A 23,014-nucleotide genomic window follows, 5' to 3' on the forward strand; every position below is an offset into this window, starting at 1 on the left:
GTGATAAATTCACCTCATCATTCAGATTAAACTGGAGAAAATCAGGTTTTATAAATGTAAGCGTTTCAACTATCACCGTTTTAACTTTAAAGCTGGACTAAACATATCCCCTGAGATTAAAAACTCAACAGCTGTTTGTTTTATGCCAAGTGCTTTTTATTAAACATGATTAACTCAGATCTTATTGAAAGCTGCTACATCCATGGACTGCACAAAGTCCTCGAAGGCTGTGATCTTCTCCTCCAGGATGTCAGTGCCCACCTGCAACAAGAAACACTCAGTCAGACCCCTGGCAGACACTCAGAACCAACCAGGAGACGCGCTTTAAGCATCTCACCTTGTCGTCCTCCACCACGCAGCTGATCTGGAGCTTCTTGATACCGTAGCCCACTGGGACCAGCTTAGCTGCACAGATCACATCAAGGGTTGGTTATTACCAGTCAGTAAAATTGTTTAATGAAAACATTAAAATTAAACGTTTAATGGAAGAATGTGATCAGTTTCTGCAGCGGTCAGATCAAAGAGTGTCCATCAGTCTTCAGCCGAAAGATGGTGAAATGGATCATCAGCTGTGCAGAGTAGCTACACCTAGTCTGGGGTACTGTGTGGTACTGTGTTGGAGGTACTGGTCCCAGTACTGTGTGCGGTCCTCTTACATTGTCCCCATACCAGCCCGTCCATCTCGATGCTGCGGACACACTCCTCCAGCTTGGCCATGTCCGTCTCATCGTCCCATGGCTTCACGTCCAATAGGAGCGACGATTTAGCGATGAGGGCGGGCTCTAGTAGGAGACAGACGTAGAAGTCAGTTGCCAAGGAAACCCCACCATGCTGCTCTCTGATTGGTGGAGACTCGTCAGGTGAAACAGCTGTCCATCAGGCAGTCAGCCGAAAGATGGTGATTGGTTACTCATCATCCAGAGCCACGTGTATGGTACCTTGACTCTAGGGCAGTCATGTGATAGGTGAGGTGTCCTGTGATTGGTTGAGTGACGTACTTTTTGCTTTCTTGGCGGCGTACTCGGCCAAGCGCTGCTCCTTCAGCTTGGTCGCCTCTGTGTCTTCCTGACAGACAAAGACCAGGGTTTAACACCACACCTGAGCTCACCTGTGAGCTCACCGTGACATCATGACGTCCTCACCTCCTCATCGGAACCAAACAGGTCGATGTCGTCGTCATCGTCGTCGTCTTTGGCGGCGGCGGGGGCAGAGCCTGAGGTAGCGTCGGCCACTCCCGGAGGGCCGTACTGCCCCAGAGGTCTCTTCACACCTGGGAGGCTGACAGCCAGGAAGCGTTGGTCACACCTGTGCACTCTGACCCGAGGAGGATGATGACGATGGTGGCGGGCTCACCTGTTCTTCTGGCTCTGGTACGACTTGATGTGGTTGTACCACCGCAGGGCGTGGCACAGGTCTGCTGGGGGCGGGGTTGAGAGGACATCGAAGACGGCCACATCAGCCTGAGAGGGGACAAACCTGTGGAGGACAGGGTTACCATGGTTACAGATGACTCAGTTGATCTCTAAAGGTGCATTTCCCCACGTTATTGGGGTCTAGACCTAAAACCTGACCACTTGGGCTCGGTTAACCTGGACTGGAGAGGATGAATGGACCAGAACCAGAATCCTGCCTGACCAGACCAGGTTTAGATGCTAGACCTAGACCCGATTTGTAGTCTCAGTCATATTAAAACTCCTAAGCTAGTTTCTAATGTCTCTGGTTCCGAGTTTAGAACAGACTTTAGGTCCAGCATGAGCTTCCAGAACCTACAGCAGCCACTGCGCAGCCGCAGAGAGGCTGTAGGCACCATGTGACAGTACAGTGCGCCACATTAAACCCAAATAAACCAAATATGTTGATCTAAACTATGAAGTCCATTAATCTACCATCAGCTTTCATATGTTTATATAAAACCATGAACACTTCCGGCTTCATGGAGCTCTAGTGTAGCTTAATTTATCGCCGGACCTGATGCTAACTGTTAGCCACGAGCTGAGCCAAGATGGCGGCGGCCTCGCTAAACCCTGCAGGAGCTTCTACCGGGAGGTTCTGCCGGGTTCTGCTGGACTCACCCTTCGATGTAGCTGCGGTCCGACAGGAAGTCGTTGAGGACTTTGAGTCCGGAGGCTGATTTCAGGTCACCGAAGCCCATGGTGGAGCTGAAGAACCAGAGAAGAAGGAGGAAGGAGCAGCCGGAGGAAGAAGGAAGGAGGAGGAGCAGGGAGGAGGATTTATAGCCGGTGTTCGGACTCCTCCTCAGCGGATTCTGCTCCTCCTCCTTCAGGGGTTCAGCAGGGTCTTCCATAAATTACAGCATGTTTCAGTTATATCCGAGACAATCTGGTGGCTCCAGAGAGAATAAAACTCATAAGTTTATAATATCACATAAAACCCATTAAAATTATTTAAACCCTCCACACAAAACGAGTGTAGAGGGAGGCCAATCTCAGTATCCAACTCAATGGGAAATTAAGTGGAAGGAAGAACTGCCTGAGAAGACTGCGAAGCAAATATTGCTTAAATGTTATGAGGTATACGCTTCCACTTTGCATGTAATGATTATTAAAGAAGCAGCAGTGATGCACTTTGGGTAAACAGGTTTTCTTTGACAGCCTGATTTCCATATTTATCATCAACATGGTCACATGACTTCCTGCTCAGCCGCTCTCACCTGTTGCCGACTCCTCAGCAGGCCGGGTGTGTCTGAACAGGAATGCAGTCAGACCTACCTATTGGTCACATGGGGAGCCACGAGGGCTGCTATAGGCTGATAATCAGAGAGGGTCAGGTATGCCTGAGGGCCGTCAGAGATCCAGTCAGACCGATTCTAGAGCTTCAGAGCGATGGGTCAGGGCAGCTCCGCCTGCCCTCAGGTGAGTCCCTTATTTTCCTCTCTTTGGTTGATTATTGGATCCGGTTCTCTCCTTCATCTGGATCAGCTGGACCAGAACCAGTTTCATTAAATGGAGATGGTTTGATAAACCGGATGGATCCAGTAAACTCACCTCTGCTGGTCTGGATCAGGAGTTAGGAATACCTCAAAGCTCTGGGACAAGTCCACATACTTGGAGGACTTACAATCTGTCCAGAACCTCTGGATCCCCTCCATCAGGAGAACCAGAACCTCTGGATCCTCTCAATCAGGAGGACCAGAACCTCTGGATCCTCTCCATCAGGAGGACCAGAACCTCTGGGCCCGCTCCTTCAGGAGGACCAGAACGTCTGGATCTGCTCCATCAGGTGGTCCAGACAGATGGACATTCGTCCCTTACATGATGTCAAAGAGAAGACCAGAAGAAGAAAATAAGGCCTGAAAGAATCAAACGTTTTGAACATTTGCTCGTCCGGTTCTGATCCAGAGCTGCTGTGACCAAGAAATGTTTCCAGTCCTGATTCCTGATTTAAAGGAACCCACAGGTTCTGAACATCTCAGGTTTTCAGGGAGTTCGATGGTCCACATGGTTCCTATCAAACCACAAACTCATCCTAAAGACCTTTTAGACCACAGGTGCTCAAAGTGTGGCCCAGGGGCCATTTGTGGCCCTTGAAGTAATTTTGCGCGGTTCATTGACCACAAACAAACTGAAGCAGAAAAACAGTATTATTTTTGAAGGGCGGGTTTCTAATGACTAATTTATATCTTCTTAACTGTGGCTTTGTACATAGTGTTTTATTTTATTAGTCATGTTTTGTTTTTCTTTTCTGCTTTCATTTTAATATCCTAGTAGATAAGATCACAAACATCCAGTCACTGTCTACTCATAACCAGACTTGGCTGAATACACCAAAGGTTTTTCACTTAAATTCTTTTAGTCATTGCAGAGAATCGACTAAAAACATTTTCTGTACCAACAAAGAAAACATTCAACAGAGTATTTTTTTGTTGTTGTTGATGATGTTACCAGCATAGCTTAGCTAGCCTTGAAAGGTTGAGTAGCTTTAATCTTTCCACTGCCTACATCGTCCAGAATGCTGTGCGGTTCTGGATATGACGTCTATTGTGATATTTATTGTTATTGACTCATTGTCCAGCCCTGATAGTTTGTAGTAACTGCTAAAGTTCTCCTTTTTTTCCATTTGATAAACCATCTCATGATCCTGATAGGTGGAACTCCTCTGGTTCGGTTCTGGTTCTGGCCTAAATCTCCTCTGGGATCCAGACTGGAAGACTTCAGCACCAGAACCAGCAGAGTGTTAACCTGAAGCCTGTCCTCCTCTGTCCAGGTGTTGATCATGGGTCTGGACTCTGCGGGGAAGTCCACCCTGTTGGCCCATATCCTGAAGGGACAGGTGAGTCTCACAACATCGTGAGGGTCATCAGCCCTCAGGTGTTCTCATGAAATTGTTTACCTTCTCAGGCAGTCAACACCTCGCCGACTGTGGGCTTCAACGTGGGAACACTGGAGCTGAACAAGCAGTCATCTCTGACGTTGTGGGACATTGGTGGACAGAAGAGCATGAGACCCAACTGGAAGTGAGTAAGCGACACCCAGCAGGTGTGTCACCCTAGCAACCAGCCAAAGGGATAACGGATGTCCTGCAGGTACTACCTGGACGAGTGCAAGGCGTTGGTGTTCGTGGTGGACAGCACCGACGCGGCTCGCATTCCAGAGGCGCAGATGGCTCTGAAGGGCATCCTCAGCGATGAGAGGCTGCGAGGAGTTCCTCTGATGGTTTTGGCCAACAAGAAGGATCTGCCCAACAGCATGACCATACGGGAGGTAGGGACACTTCAGACGGTGCAGACCAATAAACAGATCAACAGAACTAAGAGGATAAATCAGGCAGACAGATTCAAGTCAGTCATATATGTCCCAATCAACAATGAATCAAGTTCAGTTTATTGTTCAAATTAACGAAACCTCTAAGAAAACTCAGCAGATTGGCCTGCAGCGCTACCTTGAACTGACCAGCAGGTGGCGACAGAAGGAAGCTTGATGTAACACATTGGTCAATGAGAGAAAGAATCAGTTCAGATCCCTTCTATGGTCAGCCTTACCTTGTTAGTTATGTAGGATGTAGGAACCTCATGGTTCACTGGGAGCATCCGTGAGGCTAGAGCCATTTGCGGTCCCATTAGAGAACAAGAACTATATAAGGAAACACCATGTTGGATCTTTGGGTTCTTCACATCTTCTCTAGACATCAAAGTCATTTCTTTGACAAAATAGAATAGGCTTGATTTCATATTGGAGGTTCTGCCAGAACTCTGTTCTTTTAAGTCAACATCATAGGACAACAAATGGACTGAAGGTCAAATTTAACAAGCAACAAAGTGAAGGGTAGACCTGATTGTAGTGGTGTGTTAGTCACTGCCTGGATACACTGTAGACCATGAAAATAAAGCGTCTAATCTTCTCCTCAGGTGTCCAACAAGTTGAACCTGAACAGTTACACAGACAGAGAGTGGGAGATCCAGGCCTGCAGCGCCACCAAGGGGCTGGGTCTGCAACAGGCCTTCCTGAAGGTCAACAAACTGATCAAGAGGAGCTGAGAGGAGCGGGAAAGGAGATCCACATCTACAGGAGACATGTTTAAACTCAAGATTTTATTTATAGAGATTAATAAAAGTTTTAGTGATGATCCAGCTATATGATTGGTTCCTTCCTGCTACAAAATCATTTCTGTCACCAGCCTGAAAACAATGAGCTCAACAGTGAAAGGTTCCCGATCACTAGTTCACTGACAGCGTCTACAGCTTCTTCCTCTGGGCCGACGCTCTGTCTTCTTTGACTGCATGAAGACCCTGGAGACACAACCAGGACTGGACCAGCAGCAGAACCGGGACCAGGACCCAGAGTCCGTTAAAGAAGACCAAGTAGACCCACAGGTAGAGTGGGTTGGACGTGTCCAGGTGAGGACTGCCCAGCAGCCAATCAGGACAGAAGGTCATCCAGCCGCCGTACAGCTCGCACACACTCAGAGTGATCTGCAGGAAGTGTCTGAAATACGTTTCACCATCAGTACATGTCCATCACTACGACCTGATACAGCTCATTATGTGGCAGTTTCATCAGAATCAGACTGATTTAATGGCCCATTTAAGATCTGGTTGACCCACATTTGACCACATGAAGCACTAAAAAATAAAAAACTGAATGAAAAAGACAAAGTAAACAGAAGAGATGTAAATGCGGTAAAATACAATAAAATGTTTCAGGGCTCAGTTTGATTTAAAAACCAAAGAATAAAAACCAGTCTAACCAGGTTTTAGCAGCACTGCATGTACTGCAATAGTGTACTTAATTAGCATACTCTGCAGTACTTTGATTCTATACCTAACATGTAATACCAGGGCTGTACGGGTAGTGCATCTTCTACTTTATTGAAACTGTAGCATTACCTGTAGTACTTGTCATTGAGCACTGCATGGATCAGCAGCAGAGCTAGCAGAGAGTCCAGGACCACCGTCAGAATCTCCAAGGAGACGATGTTTGGATCAGAAACCAACCAGCGACTGTCTGCTTTACCGTACTCCTTCCCTACAGATTGACAGGTATTTTATCCAGATCAGAGCTGACACGTTCAACCATGCATCAAAACCTTCAGGTATGTTGAAAGACTAAAAAACATATTTAAAAGTAAAATAGTACTCCACGAGAACTCTTCCATCTCTGGAAATTGGTACTGTAAAGTAAGACAGAGGGTGATGAAGGGCCTTCAATGTTTATGTCTGGATTGAGGTCAGAGGCAGTTCTCTGATTGGTTGATGGGTGAAGTTTAGAAACATTAAGGAGACTCTTTACTGGTATGTGTGAGTTACAGTATGATACAGAAATACAAAGCAGTACAAGACAAAACTCACAGAGTTCAGCCAGAGGACCTTCAGATGTCTCCACTGTCCCAACCAGAGACATGTAAACAAACGGACCCTCCTGAGGACAAAAGGGACAGTCAGCCAGAACAAAGGAGCCCACAAAGGAGATGCTGTTTCAATATTTGATGTTCAGTCCAGATGTTTCTGTCCAGGTAAACAATGTGGCACCTCCTGGCCTGTGGGGGTGCTGCACCAAGAACGACTAAAGGGACCAACACAGAAACTTCTGAAGAAGACATGAGTGCAACTTCCTTCTTCACCAAATGGATACAAAAATGTATTTGTGTCAGATTTTAGTGGTTGGAGGATTTTTCTTTTGTCTTTGGCTAAAAACCACACGATTTTCTCCCACTAGCGCTAGGCTAACACATTTGTTTTGGTTTTATTTACCCATAATACCCTGCACTGTAGTCTACTTCCGTTCACATAGACATTTTCAACTGAACGTAGACCAAAGTTTGGAGGACCAGAGTTTGATTATGCATCCCACCCCCCACTCCCCAAATGAACCAGACTTTCTAGGCAAATGGACTGGAGATGGATTAAAGTGGACTAAACCGGGTTTGGTGTGAATGAACCCAAAATATCTGGAAAACAGTGAAATCTTTAAAAGCAGTACAGAAACCTATAAAACTGGGTCGTCAGTGGAAGAGAACCCAAAGAATGGTAAACACAATACAAGAGCACAATACTTAGACAGTTCAAAGGTCAGTTCCTGAAGTGGTGAAGAAGACACTCAGAGCTAACAGCAGAGTGGCTAAACAAGAAGAAACTCCTCCTACCAGCGTCAGGTGGACGATGACATCATAGAACAGCCACAGCAGGATCCACCAGTCCGTCTTGGAGCTCCGCCCACCATACCTGTGTGTGAGTAGGGCAGCCACCAACAGCTGGAGGCTACAGCCCAGCAGAGACAACACAGAGACGAGAGAGAGCATGGGGGGAGCTTCAGAGTCCATGGTACCAGTATCACACTGCGAACTTCACAGGAAATACTCAGTACTACACTGTGAATGCTGCATAAATACTTCAGTTCAGTTGGACCATCTGATCTTACTGTGCAGAGACTGGACCCAACTCTGGACCATCCCGCACACTCTGATTGGTCTTTCTGTTTGATTTCACCAACCCTGTTCTGTCATTGGCTGCTGCAAAGACCACCCCACTTCCTGTCCCTCCCACATGAGGGCCGTGATCCAAAGACAGGTAGTCTAACACTAAAACCAGAGTTAGAGTATCTAACTCTGGTTTTAGTGTTAGATTACCTGAACATCTATGATCAGCCAGGTAGATCTGAGAGTCTAACCTATGTTAGACTCTCGGATCTACCTGGCTGATCATAGATGTTCCTCTGATTCCAACAACATTTATCCAGCCCTTTTGGTTCCAGAACATCAGAGACAGGAAACACTCGTGTGTGTGTGTGCATGTGTGTGATAGTTTATTGACTACAGAGTTTTGTGGGAAAAAAGAATTTATACAAGCAATGACAAAGTGAAAAGCACCATCAGGTTTATTATCTGGTGAGGAAAGCGTGTCCTCTGACCTACAGAGTTAAAACTTTTATAGCAAAGAACAGAAAAAGTGTAACAATATTTACAACAATCTATCAGCAGGTGGCTTCAGAGAGGCAAAGCAGAGGAGCCTGTATTTCACTGAGCTCATAACTAAAGACATAAACCACAATTCAGACAGTCTGGAGACTTTAGGACAAGAAATGTTCCATCAACACCAGAGACGACATGCAGAAGGAAATAATCTTTGGCAGAACAAAAAAAAAAAAAAAAGAAATTAAGCATTTTAGATCAATCAATCAGTTGGAATCGCAAATCATCAATAATGTTATCAATAATGTGTGACAGCAGGCAGGCACTGTTTCACCTCTCTACCGTCTGGAGTTCAGGAACACTGAGATGATCAGAGAACGTTTGGTAGAATATCAACAGAACCACTGACAGCTGGTCAGTGGTTCTGACCAGCTGTCAGAACCACTGACCAGCTGTCAGTGGTTCTGACAGCTGGTTCCTGGAAAACCAGGAACATGATGAATCTAAAGCAGGACTTCTGTATTCAGAAAACAAACACTGGTGGAACATGAGAAGGAGGGAAGACTACTCAATGGTCAGGCGAAGAACATTAGGAGAACAATGGGGAGACGCTGGAACGTTGCTGAAAGTCTGGCAGAGATTTTTAGGAGCTGCGACAGAATGTTGTGGAAACTTCTAGAGAAATACAAGGAATACAGAGAAAAACCCATGGAATGTCAAAACATTAAAAAAAAACTTGGATCAACCGCAGAGGGTGTTCCCTTAGCAACATCATAGAGCAATGAATGAGACCTGGTCAGAGGGATGACTGGAGATAATCAGAAGAACCTCAAAGAGAGGGGGTTCAGTTGTCAGGACACATTTAAAAGACCCTGGTTGGGAAAATATAAAACAAGGGCCACTAATGGAAACCCATTAGAATTTGATTCCAACAGGGTTTAATTAAAACCTACTGGATGGATTCGCTCAGGAACCTGCAGATTCAGCGTCTGCTCTTAGGGAGGACGGTAACCCTGGAGGATCCTGAGCCCAGTTTGCCCTGACGGTCCCCTCATTTCAAGATCCAGAAGCTCCTTGATCAGGTTGGACCCAACATTTCTCATGTTTTTCTGATGGAAATTAAATAAAATGGTAAAATGGAGAACGGCTGAAGTCCAGACACTGATAGGAACCATGGATCCCAACATGTAGCCATCAGGTTTCAAATGAGAAGAATTCAAGATGATTTTCATCATGTAAACTTCAAACCTGTCAGAACATCAGGGTTCATCAGGGTCCGATCATCTATGATCAAATAAATCTGACCTTCAGACCTAAAGGAGCAGCATGTTCTGCCCTTTGATGGTGGTTTGATTTCTGAGAGGCCCGAGGTTTATCAGAGGAKAAGGTTGGAAAACTTTTGGGAGAATGTGATTGCTGACATTTAATGGAAAGTTTGATGAATAAAGCAGAATACCTTTTGGTTGTTCTTGGTTTGAACTGAGAGGAGTTCCTTTAGAAAGGTCTGGAAACTCTGACTGGTCTGATCTAAAGCTCATGTTCTGCTTAGGACTCCTCCTCCTCCTTCTCCTCTGCTCCTTCCTCCTGAGGGAGGGTGGAGGACAGAGCGTATGCCTCACTGAGTCCCTCAGAGACCACCGACACATCAGCCTCCACCACAAGTGAACCCTCCCTCACCTCCTCCCTCACTTCCTCCACAATCTCCAGCTCCTTCTCCACTTCCTCCCTGACCTCCACTACCGCTTCCACCTGGTCCTGGAGCGCCTCCTGCTGGTCATTAGGGGCCAGCTGGGCGTGGACCTCGGTGAAGGGGAGCTCCAGCTCAGCGGTGCCTGGTGAAGGCAGCTGGATGTCGGCCTCAGCGGTGAGGGACTCCGGAGGCTGGGAGTCTGAGCTTCTGCGAGACTGAAGGACACAAGAACATCTTTAGTCTGAACTGAGACTTTCAAAGACTGCCTGATGGTCAGGTGACCAGCACGAGTCTCTGTACCTTCTTGATGCCAAAGGTCAGAGGGGAAACCTTCAGGCTGGCAGTTCTCTGCTTGATCTTCTCCCGTTGTTCTGCTGAAACGATCTTTGTCCCAATCTTGTTCATCTTCTTCTCGATGTTGTGTCTGGAGAAGGCTTTCTTCAGGCTGTCTACCTGCAGAGAGGCAGAGACAATATTGTCTGTCTGACTGATCCAACACCTGGAGGTCTGCTTCCTGTGGTTCCTACCTTCTTCAGGCTGGAACGTTTCAGTTTATCCGCTGTGGACTTCTCCATGCTGTCCAGATCCTGAGGCCACGGCTCCTCTTCATCCATGTCGGCTTCCAGGCCAACATCTTCGTCAGACGACAGGTCGATGGTCTGGAAGCCCCCGTCTTGCCTGCCGTCGCTGACACCCGGAACAGACGGCTCGCCTTCCTCCAGGATCTCATCTCGAGGAAACGGAGGAGGCTCCTTCACAAAAACATCGGTCGGGATCTCGTTTTCCTCCTGCAACAGAGCAAGGCACCGCGTCAAAACCGGACCCACCTAGAAGGTGTGGACTGGATGGACAGACACAGTAACAGGGAGACACAAGGAAACCACAATACGCACATTGACCCAGAGACAGAGGAATGCTGGAAATGTTTTGGAAGAATTTTAGGAATCAATCAATCAATCAGGTTTACTTTTGCTGCCAATTTCAACAGAGCATGGCAGTTCAAAGTGCTTTCCATCAGGAAAACATTAAAAACATCATAAACACAACGATGTCAGGTGACAGAAGGCTGACTTTGGAACTGTCTTTATGTGTTTCTGAAAGTTCTTATCAGATTTTGGGCTTGATTATTAGTTTCTACCTGTAATAACTGAAGCTGGGTGCTGGAATGTTCTGGGAGGATTGGAGGAATGTTCTAATGTTCTGAGAAATGTTCTGGGAATGTTGCATGTTGCTGACAGGAGGCAGAAGGAAAGGAGTTGACCTTCAGCCACAGAGCTGGACCAGCAGGTTGTGGTTTCAGCCCATAACAACTCTGTTACCATAACAACCACAGCCCCCTCTGAAGATTTTCCAGGTTGGCTCCCACATCAGCACATATCCAAATAAGGTTAGTGGCTGAAGAACAGCCAGGCAGCCCTCTTTGGGACCACATTTCCCAGCATGCATCTGGTGACTTCGCACCTACCTGGAAAATGAGCACCTTGAAGTTGTTCCTGCTGATCAGGTGGGCATGGTTCGCCTCCAGCTTCCTCACCTGGGCACCCTGACGCTCCATCCTCTCCCGGACCTGCAGACACACAACATGGAGAACATGGAGGACATGGAGGACGGTCCGCCAGGTGCTGCAGGTGTGCTGGTGTGTTCACTGACCTCCTTCATGGTCACGGACAACTTGCGGCTCTTATCCAGCAGCTTGCTGACGGTGTTGGACGTGTGGCTGTGACTCTTGGACAGCCGGGTCATGTCCGCCTGGATCCCTCTGACCACGCCCTCCATCTGGACCTGGTGCATCTGAAACACACCCAGAACCGGATCACAGGTCACCCCAGAGCCCAGAGTACAGACAAAACCCTCTCAGTCATCAGAGACTTGTTGACAGCTGCGGTTCTGCAGAAGATCCAGTCCGTTCCTGACGTGGTACCGGTAAACACACCTGGAAGGATGTGACGTCTTACCTCGGTTCCGCACCAACAGGAAGTGGGATCCACATTCCTGAGGAGGAACTCTGAGGAGCGCTCTTAGGGTGTGTCAGAACATGGAGCGGAACCACAGCCCGGGTCTGGCCCAGATGTTCCTCCACCTTCTGGTCTGGTTCCGGTTTAATCAGCTGTTCTAACTGGACTCTGGACCCTGAACCCGTCCACTCACCTCCATCTTGTTCTGGTTGTCCTGCACAGCGTCCAGCATGTTGACCAGCTTGTCGAGCAGAGTCAGAACCGTGATGGCGTTGACTGGACCCTGACCCAGCTTCTCCGGATCAAAGGCAGCAGAACCAGAGGCCTGCTCCTCACCCTGCGAGTCCAGGTTGAGGTTCAGGTCCGGGGCGTCGGCGGGGACCATCAGGTCCTGGTTCTGGTGGGACTCGGTGGTCACCATGTCGACGGAGGAGTAAGCAGAGTCTCCTGCAGTGGAGAAAACACCCAAACTCTGTTCGCCTGCAGTTAGAGAGCTACGCTCTGATTGGCTGCTGGGAGGGAAACTTTCCAGATAACTTCCCTCTGTTGAAACGTCCACACCTTTAACCCCTTCCCTGCTGCAGCCGGGACCGACTGGAGACACACTGTGGACACCAGCTCTGTTCACACACCATTCACCCACAGGGACGTCTGGACCGGACAACTGGACCAGAACTCACAACCAGAACTATCTGACAGCAACAGGTTTCAGTTCTATTGGCCCTCAAAGGGTTAAACTCTCTCTCTGCCTTCAGCCTGGAGCTCAGTCTCTCTACCACACCCAGGGGGAGGGGGCAGTTACCATGGAGATGGGGCAGGAGAGAGAGCCACTGAGCGCCAGTGTCTCTCGCTCGCCCATGTTTTTCAGATGAAGTCATCTGGAAGGAAAACTGCAGCTTTCCTCCCATTGTATTCGAGCTGGAACTCCAGAGTCCAGAGGAAAGCCGGCCCGGTTCCACTGATCCAGAACTGGTTCTGTTTATGGTTCTGTTAAACTAAAACACAGATATATTCTTCAATAACCAGAGTCCTGAGAAAAAACGGCCTAATTAAAGTTCCTCTGTGTGTCCTGGTTCCACTGACTCAGAAACTCTCCTGGTTCTGTTAAACTAAAACACAGGGATCATTCTTTTATAACCAGAGTTCAGAGGAAAAACAGCTGATTTAAGTTTCCTATCACTGTTTTTCTTAGAATAATTTGTCTGTAAAACTGTCACACCCCTCTTCTCTAATGTTTATAATATTTTTATAATAAATGTAATAATTCTGGCTAAATACAAATATTCATAAATTGAATTTGATAAGACATTTTATGTTTCTCTTTTTCTTATCTAGACATAAAATCAACGTCAGAAACAACGCATATCTAATAGTTTGTTTTTATCTCCTGTTTGTTTCTATTGAGTTTGTCTTCTGTCTACTTCCTGTTTGTTAAATAAAGTTCTTGGGGAAAAAAAAGTGAGCGCATGCGCAGAAGTAAACTTTAGTTAGTAAACACAAGACATCTGATTTATGGATGTAATAAGTGATTAAAGAAAGGTCAGGGGTCAGAGGCCAGCTTAGGTTTAGGCTTTTAAAGGAAATAGAAGTGGTCCGGATCTGGAAGTGATTCGGTTCTGAGAACGGTGGCTCCTCCGTCCTGGAGGCTCAGGTCAGCTGACCCACAGCCCGTCTGTGCTGCCGAACCCCTGCCTCATCCTGCGGTTCGGTTCTGGTAACACGGCAGAACCAGCTCTTCTGTGCGGACCCGGACCTCCTCTTCCACTTTCTCATCCTCCTCAGCATGGCCTTCATCACCGCTAACTGGAACCCGCTGGGAGACGCCTTCTACCGGTCAGTACCACACACACCTGGCGCGGAACACCTGGGGCTCCGCTCTGCAGCTGAGTCAGAACCTGCTGGGTCCGAACCTGCTCTGTTTACAGAACTGCTTTGGCCGGTCACATTAGTCACATGACTAAAGCTAAAGTTAAAGCTAGCTTCCGCCACACAGCACACCTGTCCCCCCTCCTCTCCAGGTGAGTTCTTGTAGACCCAGACTAGAGCCGAAGGAACCATCGGATGTCTGCCTGCCAGGATCCGGTTTCTGACCGGTTCTGTTTGTCACACCGAGACCCGGTTACCTGGAATGAGCTGAAACCTGAGCAGAAATGAACAGAGTCTGGTCGGTTCTGCTGGTTCTGGTGTTAAACTGTCCCGGTTCTGTCTCTGCAGGAAGACGGAACTCTATGAGATGTTCTGGAGCCTCCGGGACGGACTGAGGGACAGTCTGGTTGCAGCAGCTCCGTATGGAGGCCCAATCGGTGGGTGCTGGTTCTGGTGGTTTACCTGGACTCGGTCACTTTATTCAGTTATGTAGAGACATGGAGTGACTCTGGTGGACAGTGAGGTTCCTCTTAGCCCAACCAGACTTCATGTCTTCACAGTCTGTTACCATGGTGACACAATCAGAGTTAGGAAAGCCCCCCCTCCCCCAATAGTTGTAACCCTGTTGTTGTGTCCCAGCTCTGCTCAGAGAGCCGCTCAGACGTTCCCCCAGCACTCGTCCTCAGCTGGAGATCTACTCCGCCTCCGGAGCGTCCATCACCAGCTTCCCTGTAAGGAGAAGAGTCCAACACAGCACCCGTCCCAGAGTGACCTCGCGCTGTCCCTCACCTGTCTCATCTGTTTTTCAGTGGAAGAGCGGTCCGGTGGTCTACCTGGGCTGGTCCGTCAACGACGAGCTGCTGTGTGTTCAGGAGGACGGGACGGTTCTGATCTACGACCTGTTTGGGTCCTTCAAGAGACATTTTAGCATGGGACAGGTGGGTCCAGTCAGAGACAACGGTGTGAGACAGGTGGGTCTTGGACAGGTGTGTGTTTGTGACCCTGTAAACTGGTTCTCTTTGTGACAAACAGGAAGTGGTCCAGAGTCAGGTGTTGGAGGCCAAGGTGTTCCACTCGCCGTATGGAACAGGCGTCGCTATAGTAACGGGTTCCTCCCGCTTTACCTTGGCAACCAACATCGAGGACCTGAAGCTGCGCAGGCTACCTGAGGTCGCAGGTAAAGACGGCTGGAGGACAGCCCATCCAGGCGTCCTCTACCCGTCCCCCACCTGTTTCTGTCCCCACAGGTCTCCAGGGCAGGCCATCCTGCTGGGCCGTCCTCACTCAGGACAGACAAACCAAAGTCCTGGTGTCCAGTGGACCTGAACTCTACGTCCTGGACAACACGTCCTGCACGGCTGTGGTAGGCCCTCTGCTCCTGAGACAGACAGGTGAGCTGAGGACTCTCACCTGTCTCACCACCTGTCTGTCCTCAGTATCCTCCAGGTCTCAGTCCTCAGGCTGGCAGCATCGTCCACATGTCAGTCTCCTTCAGCTACAAATACCTGGCTCTGTTCACCGAGACAGGGCGCCTGTGGACCGGCTTGTCCAACCTACAGGTGAGCAGGCTGCCTTGTGGAGGGCGGGGCCACACCTGTTTGGGGTCTGACTGATTTCTGCTGTTTGCAGGAGAGACTGAGTGAGGTGGACACCAAACAGGCAGCGACGCCCAAACAGATGGTCTGGTACGTTGACCTTTGAACCTGTCCACCAGCCTGACCACTTTGGGCCTGTCTACCAGTTGACCTCTCTACCTCTGCACCTGTCTACCTGCCTGTCTGTTGACCTCTGAACCCGTCTACCTGTCCAGGTGCCGCAGGCCGAGGTCCCAGCAGCCCTCGGTGGTGTTGATGTGGGACCGGCTCCTCCTGGTGGTGGGATCTTGTAACGACACCATCCAGTATCCTTGACCTGAGCTCAGACTGGACCCAGAGCAGGTTGTCAGTGTGGTTGACCCTTGACCCTGAGCCAGGTTCCCCCTGGAGGACCAGTCGGTGCTGGTGGGTGAACTGGACGGGGTTCGGATCATTGGCTCCAGCAGCCACGAGCTGCTGCAGGAGGTTCCTCTGGTCTGCCAAGATATCTTCAAGATCGCCTCCATGGCTCCTGGAGCGCTGCTGCTGGAGGCCCACCGGGAGTACGAGGTATACTGGTCACACTGGTCACACTGGTGCTGCTGGTGGCGACCAAGACCCGCCGTTCTGATCCCTCCTGTCTGAGCAGAAGTCCAGTCAGAAGGCGGACGAGTACCTGAGGGAGATCAAGGAGCAGAACGTCCTGGGAGACGCCGTCCGGCAGTGTGTGGAGGCGGCCGCTCATGAGTACGACCCCGACACCCAGAAGGCCCTGATGAGGGTGAGGTCACCAGAACCAAAACTACAGGCAGAACCACAGAACCATCCAATCACTGTTCAGATGCTGAGAACAGATAATTATGTCGATGTACCAAAAGTTTCTCCATGTGAACAGAAACAAAACTGAAGCTATTATCTTTTTACCTAAAGAGGAACAATCTAGAGTTATAGATCTAGAATCAGCGCACAGATTCAATTATTACAGCTGGAAACTAGAGATCAGGCTGACCTTTGACCTTCAAAGCCACATAAAGACGGTTCCAAAGTCGGCCTTCTGTGACCTGAAGAACTTTAAAATCCTGCTGTTAGTTTATAAATCACTGAACGTCTTGGAACCAAAATACATTAAAGATCTGCTGAACATAGAGAAGCGGCATTCAGAACAAACTTCCAGAAAACTGCAATACAGCCAAAACACCGAGTTCCTTTAAATCCAGACTGAACCTGGTTAGAGCTGCTACTGAAACATAACAAATGAAACATTAAAAAACATATATTGATGATGACACTCGACAAAACGTAACGTTACAGGTCTCACTGCTGCTGCTGAAATGTTCTATTCTTGATTGATTGATGCGGCCTCTCTCCACCAGGCGGCGTCCTTCGGGAAGTGCTTCCTGACGGAGTTCAGCCCGGATCAGTTTGTGACGACATGCAGGGAGCTGCGGGTTCTGAACGCCGTCAGAGAGAGCAGCGTGGGAATGCCGCTCACACACACTCAGTATCCTGGCCTGGTGCATCATGGGAGATGGAGTTCTGGGGCGTGGCTGTTCACAGGCTCAATTTCACTGCATATTTATTCAACACCATTTCACTTCATCTTGATTTTCAAATTTCTTTTAAAAGCAGAATTTAGATTGTTTGATCTGTCGAGATTTTTCCATAAACTGACGTCTTTCTGGATCTAAAGTTCCTTTTTTAAAATCAGTTTTGAATGTTGTTTTTGTTTCAATGAGGTTTTGCTCATATTTCCTTTAGTTTTGGATATTAAACTTTTCCATGGTTTATATTAGATATATGCGAGATGCTCTTTAACCTCTGACCTCAGATTTAAACAGATGACCCTTCAGGTCCTGATAGACAGGTGAGTCTCCTGGTTTCCAGGTTGGCATTTTGTTAAAACTTGAGCTGCTTTTCACAACATTTGGTGTTTTTTAGAGGAAAAGTCTTTAAAAATATTTACTGTGTGACAGAAAATCATAAAACCTGTAATAAGGTGAATATTCACTGAACTGCACAGCATTCTGGGGGATGTAGGCAAAGAAGAGGTTAAGCTAGGTTGGTGGAATCAACTAACTCCCTCGCTCTTTGGTTGCCTAACAACAACCTGCTTCTAATTAAGGTTTAGCCACTGTTAATTAAAACTGATTAAAAATAAAAAACAGCAGAGAGGATAAAAAACTGGATAAAACAGGAAAGACTATCAGATCTGGCCACCCTATCCCCAACCTGACCCCCGTCCAGCTCGTCCCCCTCAGTGTCTCCTGTTGTCCCTCAGGCTGGTCTACCGGCAGTTCTACCCTCTGGCCATCGAGGTCTGTCGCTACCTGAAGATCCCAGACTACCAGGGAGTCAGTCGAGTCCTGAAGCACTGGGCGTCCTGCAAGGTAACACTGCCTGTCTCCGCCTGTCTCCAACTGTCCCCTCACCTGTTTGTGTGTGTGTGTCCAGGTGCAGCAGAAGGACTTGACCGATGAGGCCATAGCCCGAGCCGTCTGCGCCAAGGTGGGAGACTCACCTGGAGTTTCGTACTCGGACATTGCAGCTAAAGCGTATGAATGTGGACGACCGGAGCTYGCCATCAAGGTACGCYGCTGCTGCTGCCGCTGCTCTGTAGGGTTCAAACCTCAGCGTCCTCTTCACGTCTGTRGTAACGTGTCGGTACCTTCCTCTGCCTGCAGCTGCTGGACTTCGAGGCACGGTCCGGAGAGCAGGTTCCTCTGCTGCTGAAGATGAAGAGGAGCCAGCTAGCTCTCAGTAAAGCCGTGGAGAGCGGCGACACCGACCTGGGTAAGCCTCAGTTTCCACCCCCAGCCACCCGCCAGGTGAGCACACTGACCTGTGTGTGTGTGTGTGTGTTTCCAGTTTACACGGTGGTGACGTACCTGAAGAACGAGATGAACAGAGGAGATTTCTTCATGACCCTGAGGAACCAGCCGGTGGCGCTCAGCCTCTACAGACAGGTGAGCTCACCTGGACCTGCTGGCCTCCACTTCACTATGGAGATACTGGAGTTCAAAGGTCATGACAGGGAGGCGTAGCCTTCTGAAAGCCAAAAAGTCTCTCAGAATCACTAAATCTGTCCTAGAAATGTAAGCGAAGTCCAGGCAGGTGTTTTCTGTTGGTTACCATGGAGACGAGTGACCGTGTCCTCCGTGTCTCCAGTTCTGCAAACTGCAGGAGCCTCAGACGCTGAAGGACCTGTACAACCAGGACGACGACCACCAGGAGCTCGGCAACTTCTAYGTGACGTCCAGCTACAGGGACAAGGTGAGCCACTCTCACCTGGACAGGTAGGTGGACAGCTGTCCTTGTCCTCACCTGTCCCTGCTGTCTTCRTMCAGAGGCTGGAGGGTCGGCTRGCGCAGTTGCAGAGCGCCGTGGACGAGTACAACAAGGCCAAGAACGACTTTGCTGCCAAGGTAACAGTCTCACTTGTCCACCAGGTGTGTCCACCAGGTTGGACGGTCTCTAATGTCTCCTGTCCTTCAGGCCACGGAGGAGGAAATGCGTCTCCTTCGGTTCCAAAGGAAGCTGGATGACGAGAAGGGGGCGGGGCTTCTGGGACTCTCCCTGCAGGTATCTGTAAACACAGGCGACCAAYCAGAGACAGGCCTGGGGTTACTGAGTGATGTCACTTTCTGTGCAGGCCACCATGGAGGCTCTGATGTCGTTGGGGCTCCACAAGCAAGCAGAGCAGCTCTACAGAGACTTCAGAGTGCCAGACAAAAGGTGTGGTGTCACGGCAGGCCGGGCTGTGATTGGCTGGATTGACAGAAATATTTTATTTTGAAGGTGCCTCACTTCCTACCTCACTTCCTGTCTCACCTGCTTAGGTACTGGTGGCTGAAGCTGAAGTCTCTGGCTGAGAAGGAGCAGTGGGAGGAGCTAGAGAAGTTCTCCAAGAGCAAGAAGTCTCCTATTGGCTACCTGGTGAGCGAAGCCCTGCCCCTAACAGCCCCCTTTAACAGTGAACTGCATTTCCCTTGATTCTTTGCTGCCTGCCTATCCTCAGGCCTTCGTGGAGGTGTGCATGAAGAACAACAACAGGCATGAAGCCAAGAAGTACGTCAGCAAGGTCACACCTGAGCAGAAGGTCAAAGCTCACCTGGCTGTGGGGTAAGACCACACCTGTGATGACATCATTCAGTGGAGCCCTGCCCACTGCTCACTCTTCTTCCTCTTTGGCTGTCAGTGACCTGGAGGGGGCAGCGGATGCCGCCATTGAGCGAAGGAATGAAGCTGAGATGGGGGCGGTCCTCTCCAGATGCTCYGCCTCCGACMGGCTGCTGATGGACAAGCTGAACCGGGCCAGGGTCGCCGCCGCCAAGAAGTGACCCAAACCGAGTCTAAGTCACCGCCCATTCCTGCAGCTAGCAGCGCTAACACAGTCCSCTAAATAAATTCTTCTGTTTCCGACCCGTTGTTCCCATTTGTGGCCCATTCTACTGGTTTTCTGCTGGCTTCAGGTTTGAACTTTGACTAGGCCACACAATCCCATGAATCTGCTTTGATCGTAACCAAAGTACCAAAGTATGATGCTGACACTGTGGTTTGTTTGTAAAGTTACACAGTCAAGAAATAACAGCAGCAATTTGGGTTAGTTAGTCTGTCATAAGAGAAAAAAATGGGGGTTAGCTAAACCTTTGATTAACCAACCAAATATTTATCTACAAACTAAATATTTAGCTCTAAACTAGCTATATTTAGTTTTCTGACCATATATGTTGTTCCAAATTTAATGTTTAGTTAGAAAGCTAAATATTTAGCTTGCAAACTATTTAACCAACTACATATTCCAAATTAAAGGTTGTTATCTAGCTAACTACTAGCTAACTTCACATTTATTTTGGAGCTAAATATTTACCTGCCAAGCTAACATAACTTAATGTGGAGCTAAATAGTTACCTTTCGAGCTAGCTAACTACATATTTATTTTTGGTGCTAACAATGTGTGACTTTACCACCGTGTTTGTGGTAATGCATGTCTAGGTAGATACCTGCCACATGTTTCATTTGTTTGTGAATAAGCCAGAAACTTCGAAGCCCGGTGGACTTTGTGTTTGGACCGAACCAGATGTTCAGTTCTGAGATATAAACTGGACACTGAGTSACTCCAGGTCAGAATTGGCACCCGTAGAGGCGGCGCCCCCTGCTGGTCCGCAGTGATTAATAAATGACACCAACATRACCACTCTGGAACCGAACTTCAGGGATATTTCAGTGTTTTCTGGAGAAAAACCAACTGCTTGGGTTCTGATGGGCTCTGTTCAGCCAGCTGCGGGTCAGGTGACCTCACGGTCTTTGCTCACAGCAGAACCGAACCCAGAAGACCTGAATCTGGGCCCTGATTGRTTGATTAGTCATTCAATCTGGACTAGGTCCAGATCCGAGCGTGATATGGGCCCAGGCCAGAAGTGATGGATCAGATCCAACTGTTTGCGGGACCCAGGGGGCGGTTCGGTTCGGGGCGGAGTGGGGGCGTGGCCTGTATCAGCAGATATACAAACGGGTCAGTTCGGCCAGAACTTCTGCAGCGAACTCCGAAGTTCTGCAACAGGTAGGTGGTTTCCTTTGGGCCCAGGTGTTCAGGTGCAGGACCGACTGATTCCGAACCGGGCTGAGCGACCAGCACTAGAGACGAGGTTCTGGTCCGGTTTTGAGTCCAGTTTGGTTTCATGAGACTTCTGCAGAGTTTTATGGTGCGTCCAGGCGCAGCTCGGAAACGGGAGGCACTGGTCAGCYTCGTGTTCTGATCCAACCCGGACCGGCTCAGCTCACATCAGCAGGTCCACTTCCGCCTCCTGAAGTTAGAAGCGAAAGGAACGGAACGGAACAAGTGAAACCAGAATTGGGTCAGAATCAGAACCCTGGAGCTGGACCGCATCAGAAAGAGCCGAGTCAGCGTCTGGTTAACCTTTAACCTATCACATCTGATAGTTCTGCTGTCTGATAGTACCGGAGTACGTCTTATAGGACCGCAGTATTACACATATATTCTTGTATGGAGGGCCAAAAGGGTCAAAATAATAATTAAAAAAAAAAACACTGAAAAATAAATGTCTCATTAAATATGCATTATACATACGTCTAGAAATATACATACATTTCAATATACATACAGTGAATACTTTTTACTTAGTTTTAAACAGAGTGAAATAATTCTAGGTATTTTTATCTGTGGTACTATAGTCATATCACCCATACAGTATCCTGTTATTACTGTAGTACTAACAGTACTSTTAATGTACTAGTATATTGCTGCCGTTGTAGCTAGAAACGGGTGAGTGAAATTTACTCACCCCTGGTAACTGGGTGAGTAAATTTTCATCAGAAAATKTAGCAATTTTCTAAAGAAAACATGGAAATTTCTAACTTTGAAAAGTCAGGATTTTGTTTAAAAAAACAAACTCAGAAATTTAGAGATTAATTTCACATACTTAGAAGGTTTAGATTGTGAAAAGTGAAAATTTCTGAGCTTGCATTGTCTAACATTTATGATTTGTAAATTCTCTGAGCTCCAAAAGTCACATTTTGCACACAAAAAGAAAACAATAAAATTTGAAATTAGTCTCAGAAATTTTCTACAGAAAATGTGAACATTTGAGTAAAGTCATAAAATTTCCAAAAGTCGAAAATCTCTTACATTTTTTTCAGCTCAGAAATTTCCATGTATTTTTTTTAGAATGTTTTTGAGAAAAATCAAGGAAATTTGTGGTCTCMAGAAGTCGAAAATTTGCTATAAAAAGAGATTAATCTCAGAAATTAGAMAATTCCCCATCTGAAATTAAATGTGACTAAACTTCTCTTGTTTTATGTYCATTGGGACAGTCAGAAAACTTGGAGAACTTTTTTAGTTTTATTCTTTCAGCTGTGTTTTGCCCCAGAGTGACCCTAYCTCTGCTGGTTTCCATAGAAACACCCTGGTTAGCGCGCCTGCTCAGTGATTGGCTCCAGCAGACAGGTGAGATGTCGTCGGTGAAGGTAGAGTCCGTGGTGAAGGAGCACGCTCTGATCGGCGAGGGGCCGGTGTGGGAGGAGTCAGAGCAGACGCTGCTGTTCATCGACATCGACGGGCGGAAAATCCACCGCTGGAACTCAGCGACCAATCAGATCCAGTCTCTGCAGACAGGTGGGCGTCTCCTCGTCACCTGAGGCTGCCTCACCTGGCCGCTTGTCACCGCTCTGCTCCCCTCTCCTCAGCTGACACGGTGGGGTTCGCGGTCCCTCGCCGGTCCAGCGGCTACGTCGCAGGCGTGGGCTGCAACATCGTGGCTGTTGATTGGTCGACTCAGAAGGTGACATCACTGGCCAGCGTCGAAGACGACAAGCCAGAGAACCGCCTGAACGACGGGAAGGCCGATCCGATGGGACGGCTGCTGGCAGGTACTGCACACCTGTCTGCTGCTGACTCACCTGGTCGCCYGTTACCATGGCGATGTTCTTCCTCCCTCAGGTACGATGAGGAGAGACGCTCAGACGGCTCAGGTGAAACCAGGATCTTTGTACCTGATGAAGTCTGACCTGTCTGTCACCAAGCTGCTGGGCCAGGTAGGCTCACCTGT

The 23,014-nt window shown here is 48.3% G+C and overlaps 6 protein-coding genes across 7 annotated transcripts in view; 3 read left to right on the top strand and 3 right to left on the bottom strand.

Annotated features, from left to right (window-relative positions):
- Positions 1-134: 134 nt before the first annotated feature.
- Positions 135-2,320, bottom strand: eef1b2 (eukaryotic translation elongation factor 1 beta 2). Its single transcript, XM_008436287.2, has 7 exons — positions 2,073-2,320; positions 1,354-1,476; positions 1,143-1,278; positions 999-1,065; positions 657-782; positions 338-405; positions 135-261 (listed from the first exon to the last, which is right to left on the bottom strand). The coding sequence occupies exons 1-7, from the start codon at positions 2,303-2,305 to the stop codon at positions 175-177; spliced, it is 840 nt and encodes a 279-aa protein (XP_008434509.1). The 5' UTR covers positions 2,306-2,320; the 3' UTR covers positions 135-174.
- A 95-nt stretch (positions 2,321-2,415) lies between these two features.
- Positions 2,416-5,583, top strand: arl11 (ADP-ribosylation factor-like 11). Of its 2 annotated transcripts, none has more exons than XM_008436219.2 (5): positions 2,416-2,873; positions 4,106-4,290; positions 4,359-4,474; positions 4,544-4,721; positions 5,366-5,583. In XM_008436219.2, the coding sequence occupies exons 2-5, from the start codon at positions 4,234-4,236 to the stop codon at positions 5,492-5,494; spliced, it is 480 nt and encodes a 159-aa protein (XP_008434441.1). In that variant the 5' UTR covers positions 2,416-2,873; positions 4,106-4,233; the 3' UTR covers positions 5,495-5,583. The 2 variants fall into 2 exon arrangements, with proteins under 2 accessions (XP_008434441.1, XP_008434434.1); XM_008436212.2 differs by having other exon boundaries at positions 4,225-4,290.
- Positions 5,530-7,992, bottom strand: ebpl (EBP like). The gene is made up of 4 exons (XM_008436231.2): positions 7,600-7,992; positions 6,806-6,875; positions 6,344-6,482; positions 5,530-5,942 (listed from the first exon to the last, which is right to left on the bottom strand). The coding sequence occupies exons 1-4, from the start codon at positions 7,774-7,776 to the stop codon at positions 5,693-5,695; spliced, it is 636 nt and encodes a 211-aa protein (XP_008434453.1). The 5' UTR covers positions 7,777-7,992; the 3' UTR covers positions 5,530-5,692.
- A 243-nt stretch (positions 7,993-8,235) lies between these two features.
- Positions 8,236-13,211, bottom strand: cavin2b (caveolae associated protein 2b). The gene is made up of 6 exons (XM_008436201.2): positions 12,203-13,211; positions 11,705-11,845; positions 11,520-11,621; positions 10,582-10,842; positions 10,355-10,507; positions 8,236-10,269 (listed from the first exon to the last, which is right to left on the bottom strand). The coding sequence occupies exons 1-6, from the start codon at positions 12,428-12,430 to the stop codon at positions 9,910-9,912; spliced, it is 1,245 nt and encodes a 414-aa protein (XP_008434423.1). The 5' UTR covers positions 12,431-13,211; the 3' UTR covers positions 8,236-9,909.
- Positions 13,212-13,314: 103 nt separating this feature from the next.
- Positions 13,315-19,868, top strand: vps16 (VPS16 core subunit of CORVET and HOPS complexes). The gene is made up of 24 exons (XM_008436189.2): positions 13,315-13,842; positions 14,224-14,312; positions 14,515-14,606; positions 14,685-14,813; positions 14,908-15,052; positions 15,123-15,238; positions 15,312-15,434; positions 15,505-15,560; positions 15,686-15,775; positions 15,848-16,019; positions 16,099-16,230; positions 16,823-16,950; positions 17,278-17,313; positions 17,728-17,836; positions 17,901-18,035; positions 18,131-18,239; positions 18,315-18,412; positions 18,615-18,719; positions 18,794-18,871; positions 18,942-19,028; positions 19,099-19,181; positions 19,286-19,382; positions 19,465-19,568; positions 19,645-19,868. The coding sequence occupies exons 1-24, from the start codon at positions 13,793-13,795 to the stop codon at positions 19,784-19,786; spliced, it is 2,505 nt and encodes an 834-aa protein (XP_008434411.1). The 5' UTR covers positions 13,315-13,792; the 3' UTR covers positions 19,787-19,868.
- A 101-nt stretch (positions 19,869-19,969) lies between these two features.
- Positions 19,970-23,014, top strand: part of rgn (regucalcin) — a 4,909-nt gene continuing 1,864 nt past the window's right edge. The window contains exons 1-4 of the mRNA XM_008436721.2: positions 19,970-21,009; positions 22,366-22,581; positions 22,653-22,835; positions 22,906-23,012. Coding sequence (XP_008434943.1) covers positions 22,419-22,581; positions 22,653-22,835; positions 22,906-23,012 — 453 coding nt within the window. The 5' untranslated portion in view covers positions 19,970-21,009; positions 22,366-22,418. The remainder of the gene's footprint in view (positions 21,010-22,365; positions 22,582-22,652; positions 22,836-22,905; positions 23,013-23,014) is intronic.

The sequence above is a fragment of the Poecilia reticulata genome, linkage group LG2 (genome assembly GCF_000633615.1).
Source record: "Poecilia reticulata strain Guanapo linkage group LG2, Guppy_female_1.0+MT, whole genome shotgun sequence".
NCBI classification, from domain to species: Eukaryota; Metazoa; Chordata; class Actinopteri; order Cyprinodontiformes; family Poeciliidae; genus Poecilia; species Poecilia reticulata.

What these genes read in the sequence shown, in the direction of transcription:
- eef1b2 (XM_008436287.2), bottom strand. Translation starts at nt 2,305, where the DNA reads ATGGAAGACCCTGCTGAACCCCTGAAGGAGGAGGAGCAGAATCCGCTG. An exon ending in CGGGCTGGTATGGGGACAAT is followed by an intron (nt 406 to 656) that starts GTAAGAGGACCG and finishes TGATCTGTGCAG; the next exon opens with CTAAGCTGGTCCCAGTGGGC. An exon ending in GCGTGGTGGAGGACGACAAG is followed by an intron (nt 262 to 337) that starts GTGAGATGCTTA and finishes TTCTTGTTGCAG; the next exon opens with GTGGGCACTGACATCCTGGA.
- ebpl (XM_008436231.2), bottom strand. Translation starts at nt 7,776, where the DNA reads ATGGACTCTGAAGCTCCCCCCATGCTCTCTCTCGTCTCTGTGTTGTCT. An exon ending in AGGTCCTCTGGCTGAACTCT is followed by an intron (nt 6,483 to 6,805) that starts GTGAGTTTTGTC and finishes GTCAATCTGTAG; the next exon opens with GGAAGGAGTACGGTAAAGCA. An exon ending in CTCAATGACAAGTACTACAG is followed by an intron (nt 5,943 to 6,343) that starts GTAATGCTACAG and finishes AACGTATTTCAG; the next exon opens with ACACTTCCTGCAGATCACTC.
- arl11 (XM_008436212.2), top strand. Translation starts at nt 2,844, where the DNA reads ATGGGTCAGGGCAGCTCCGCCTGCCCTCAG. An exon ending in CCCATATCCTGAAGGGACAG is followed by an intron (nt 4,291 to 4,358) that starts GTGAGTCTCACA and finishes TTACCTTCTCAG; the next exon opens with GCAGTCAACACCTCGCCGAC. An exon ending in ACAGCATGACCATACGGGAG is followed by an intron (nt 4,722 to 5,365) that starts GTAGGGACACTT and finishes TCTTCTCCTCAG; the next exon opens with GTGTCCAACAAGTTGAACCT.
- cavin2b (XM_008436201.2), bottom strand. Translation starts at nt 12,430, where the DNA reads ATGGTGACCACCGAGTCCCACCAGAACCAGGACCTGATGGTCCCCGCC. An exon ending in ACAACCAGAACAAGATGGAG is followed by an intron (nt 11,846 to 12,202) that starts GTGAGTGGACGG and finishes GGTGTGTTTCAG; the next exon opens with ATGCACCAGGTCCAGATGGA. An exon ending in AACGTTCCAGCCTGAAGAAG is followed by an intron (nt 10,508 to 10,581) that starts GTAGGAACCACA and finishes GCCTCTCTGCAG; the next exon opens with GTAGACAGCCTGAAGAAAGC.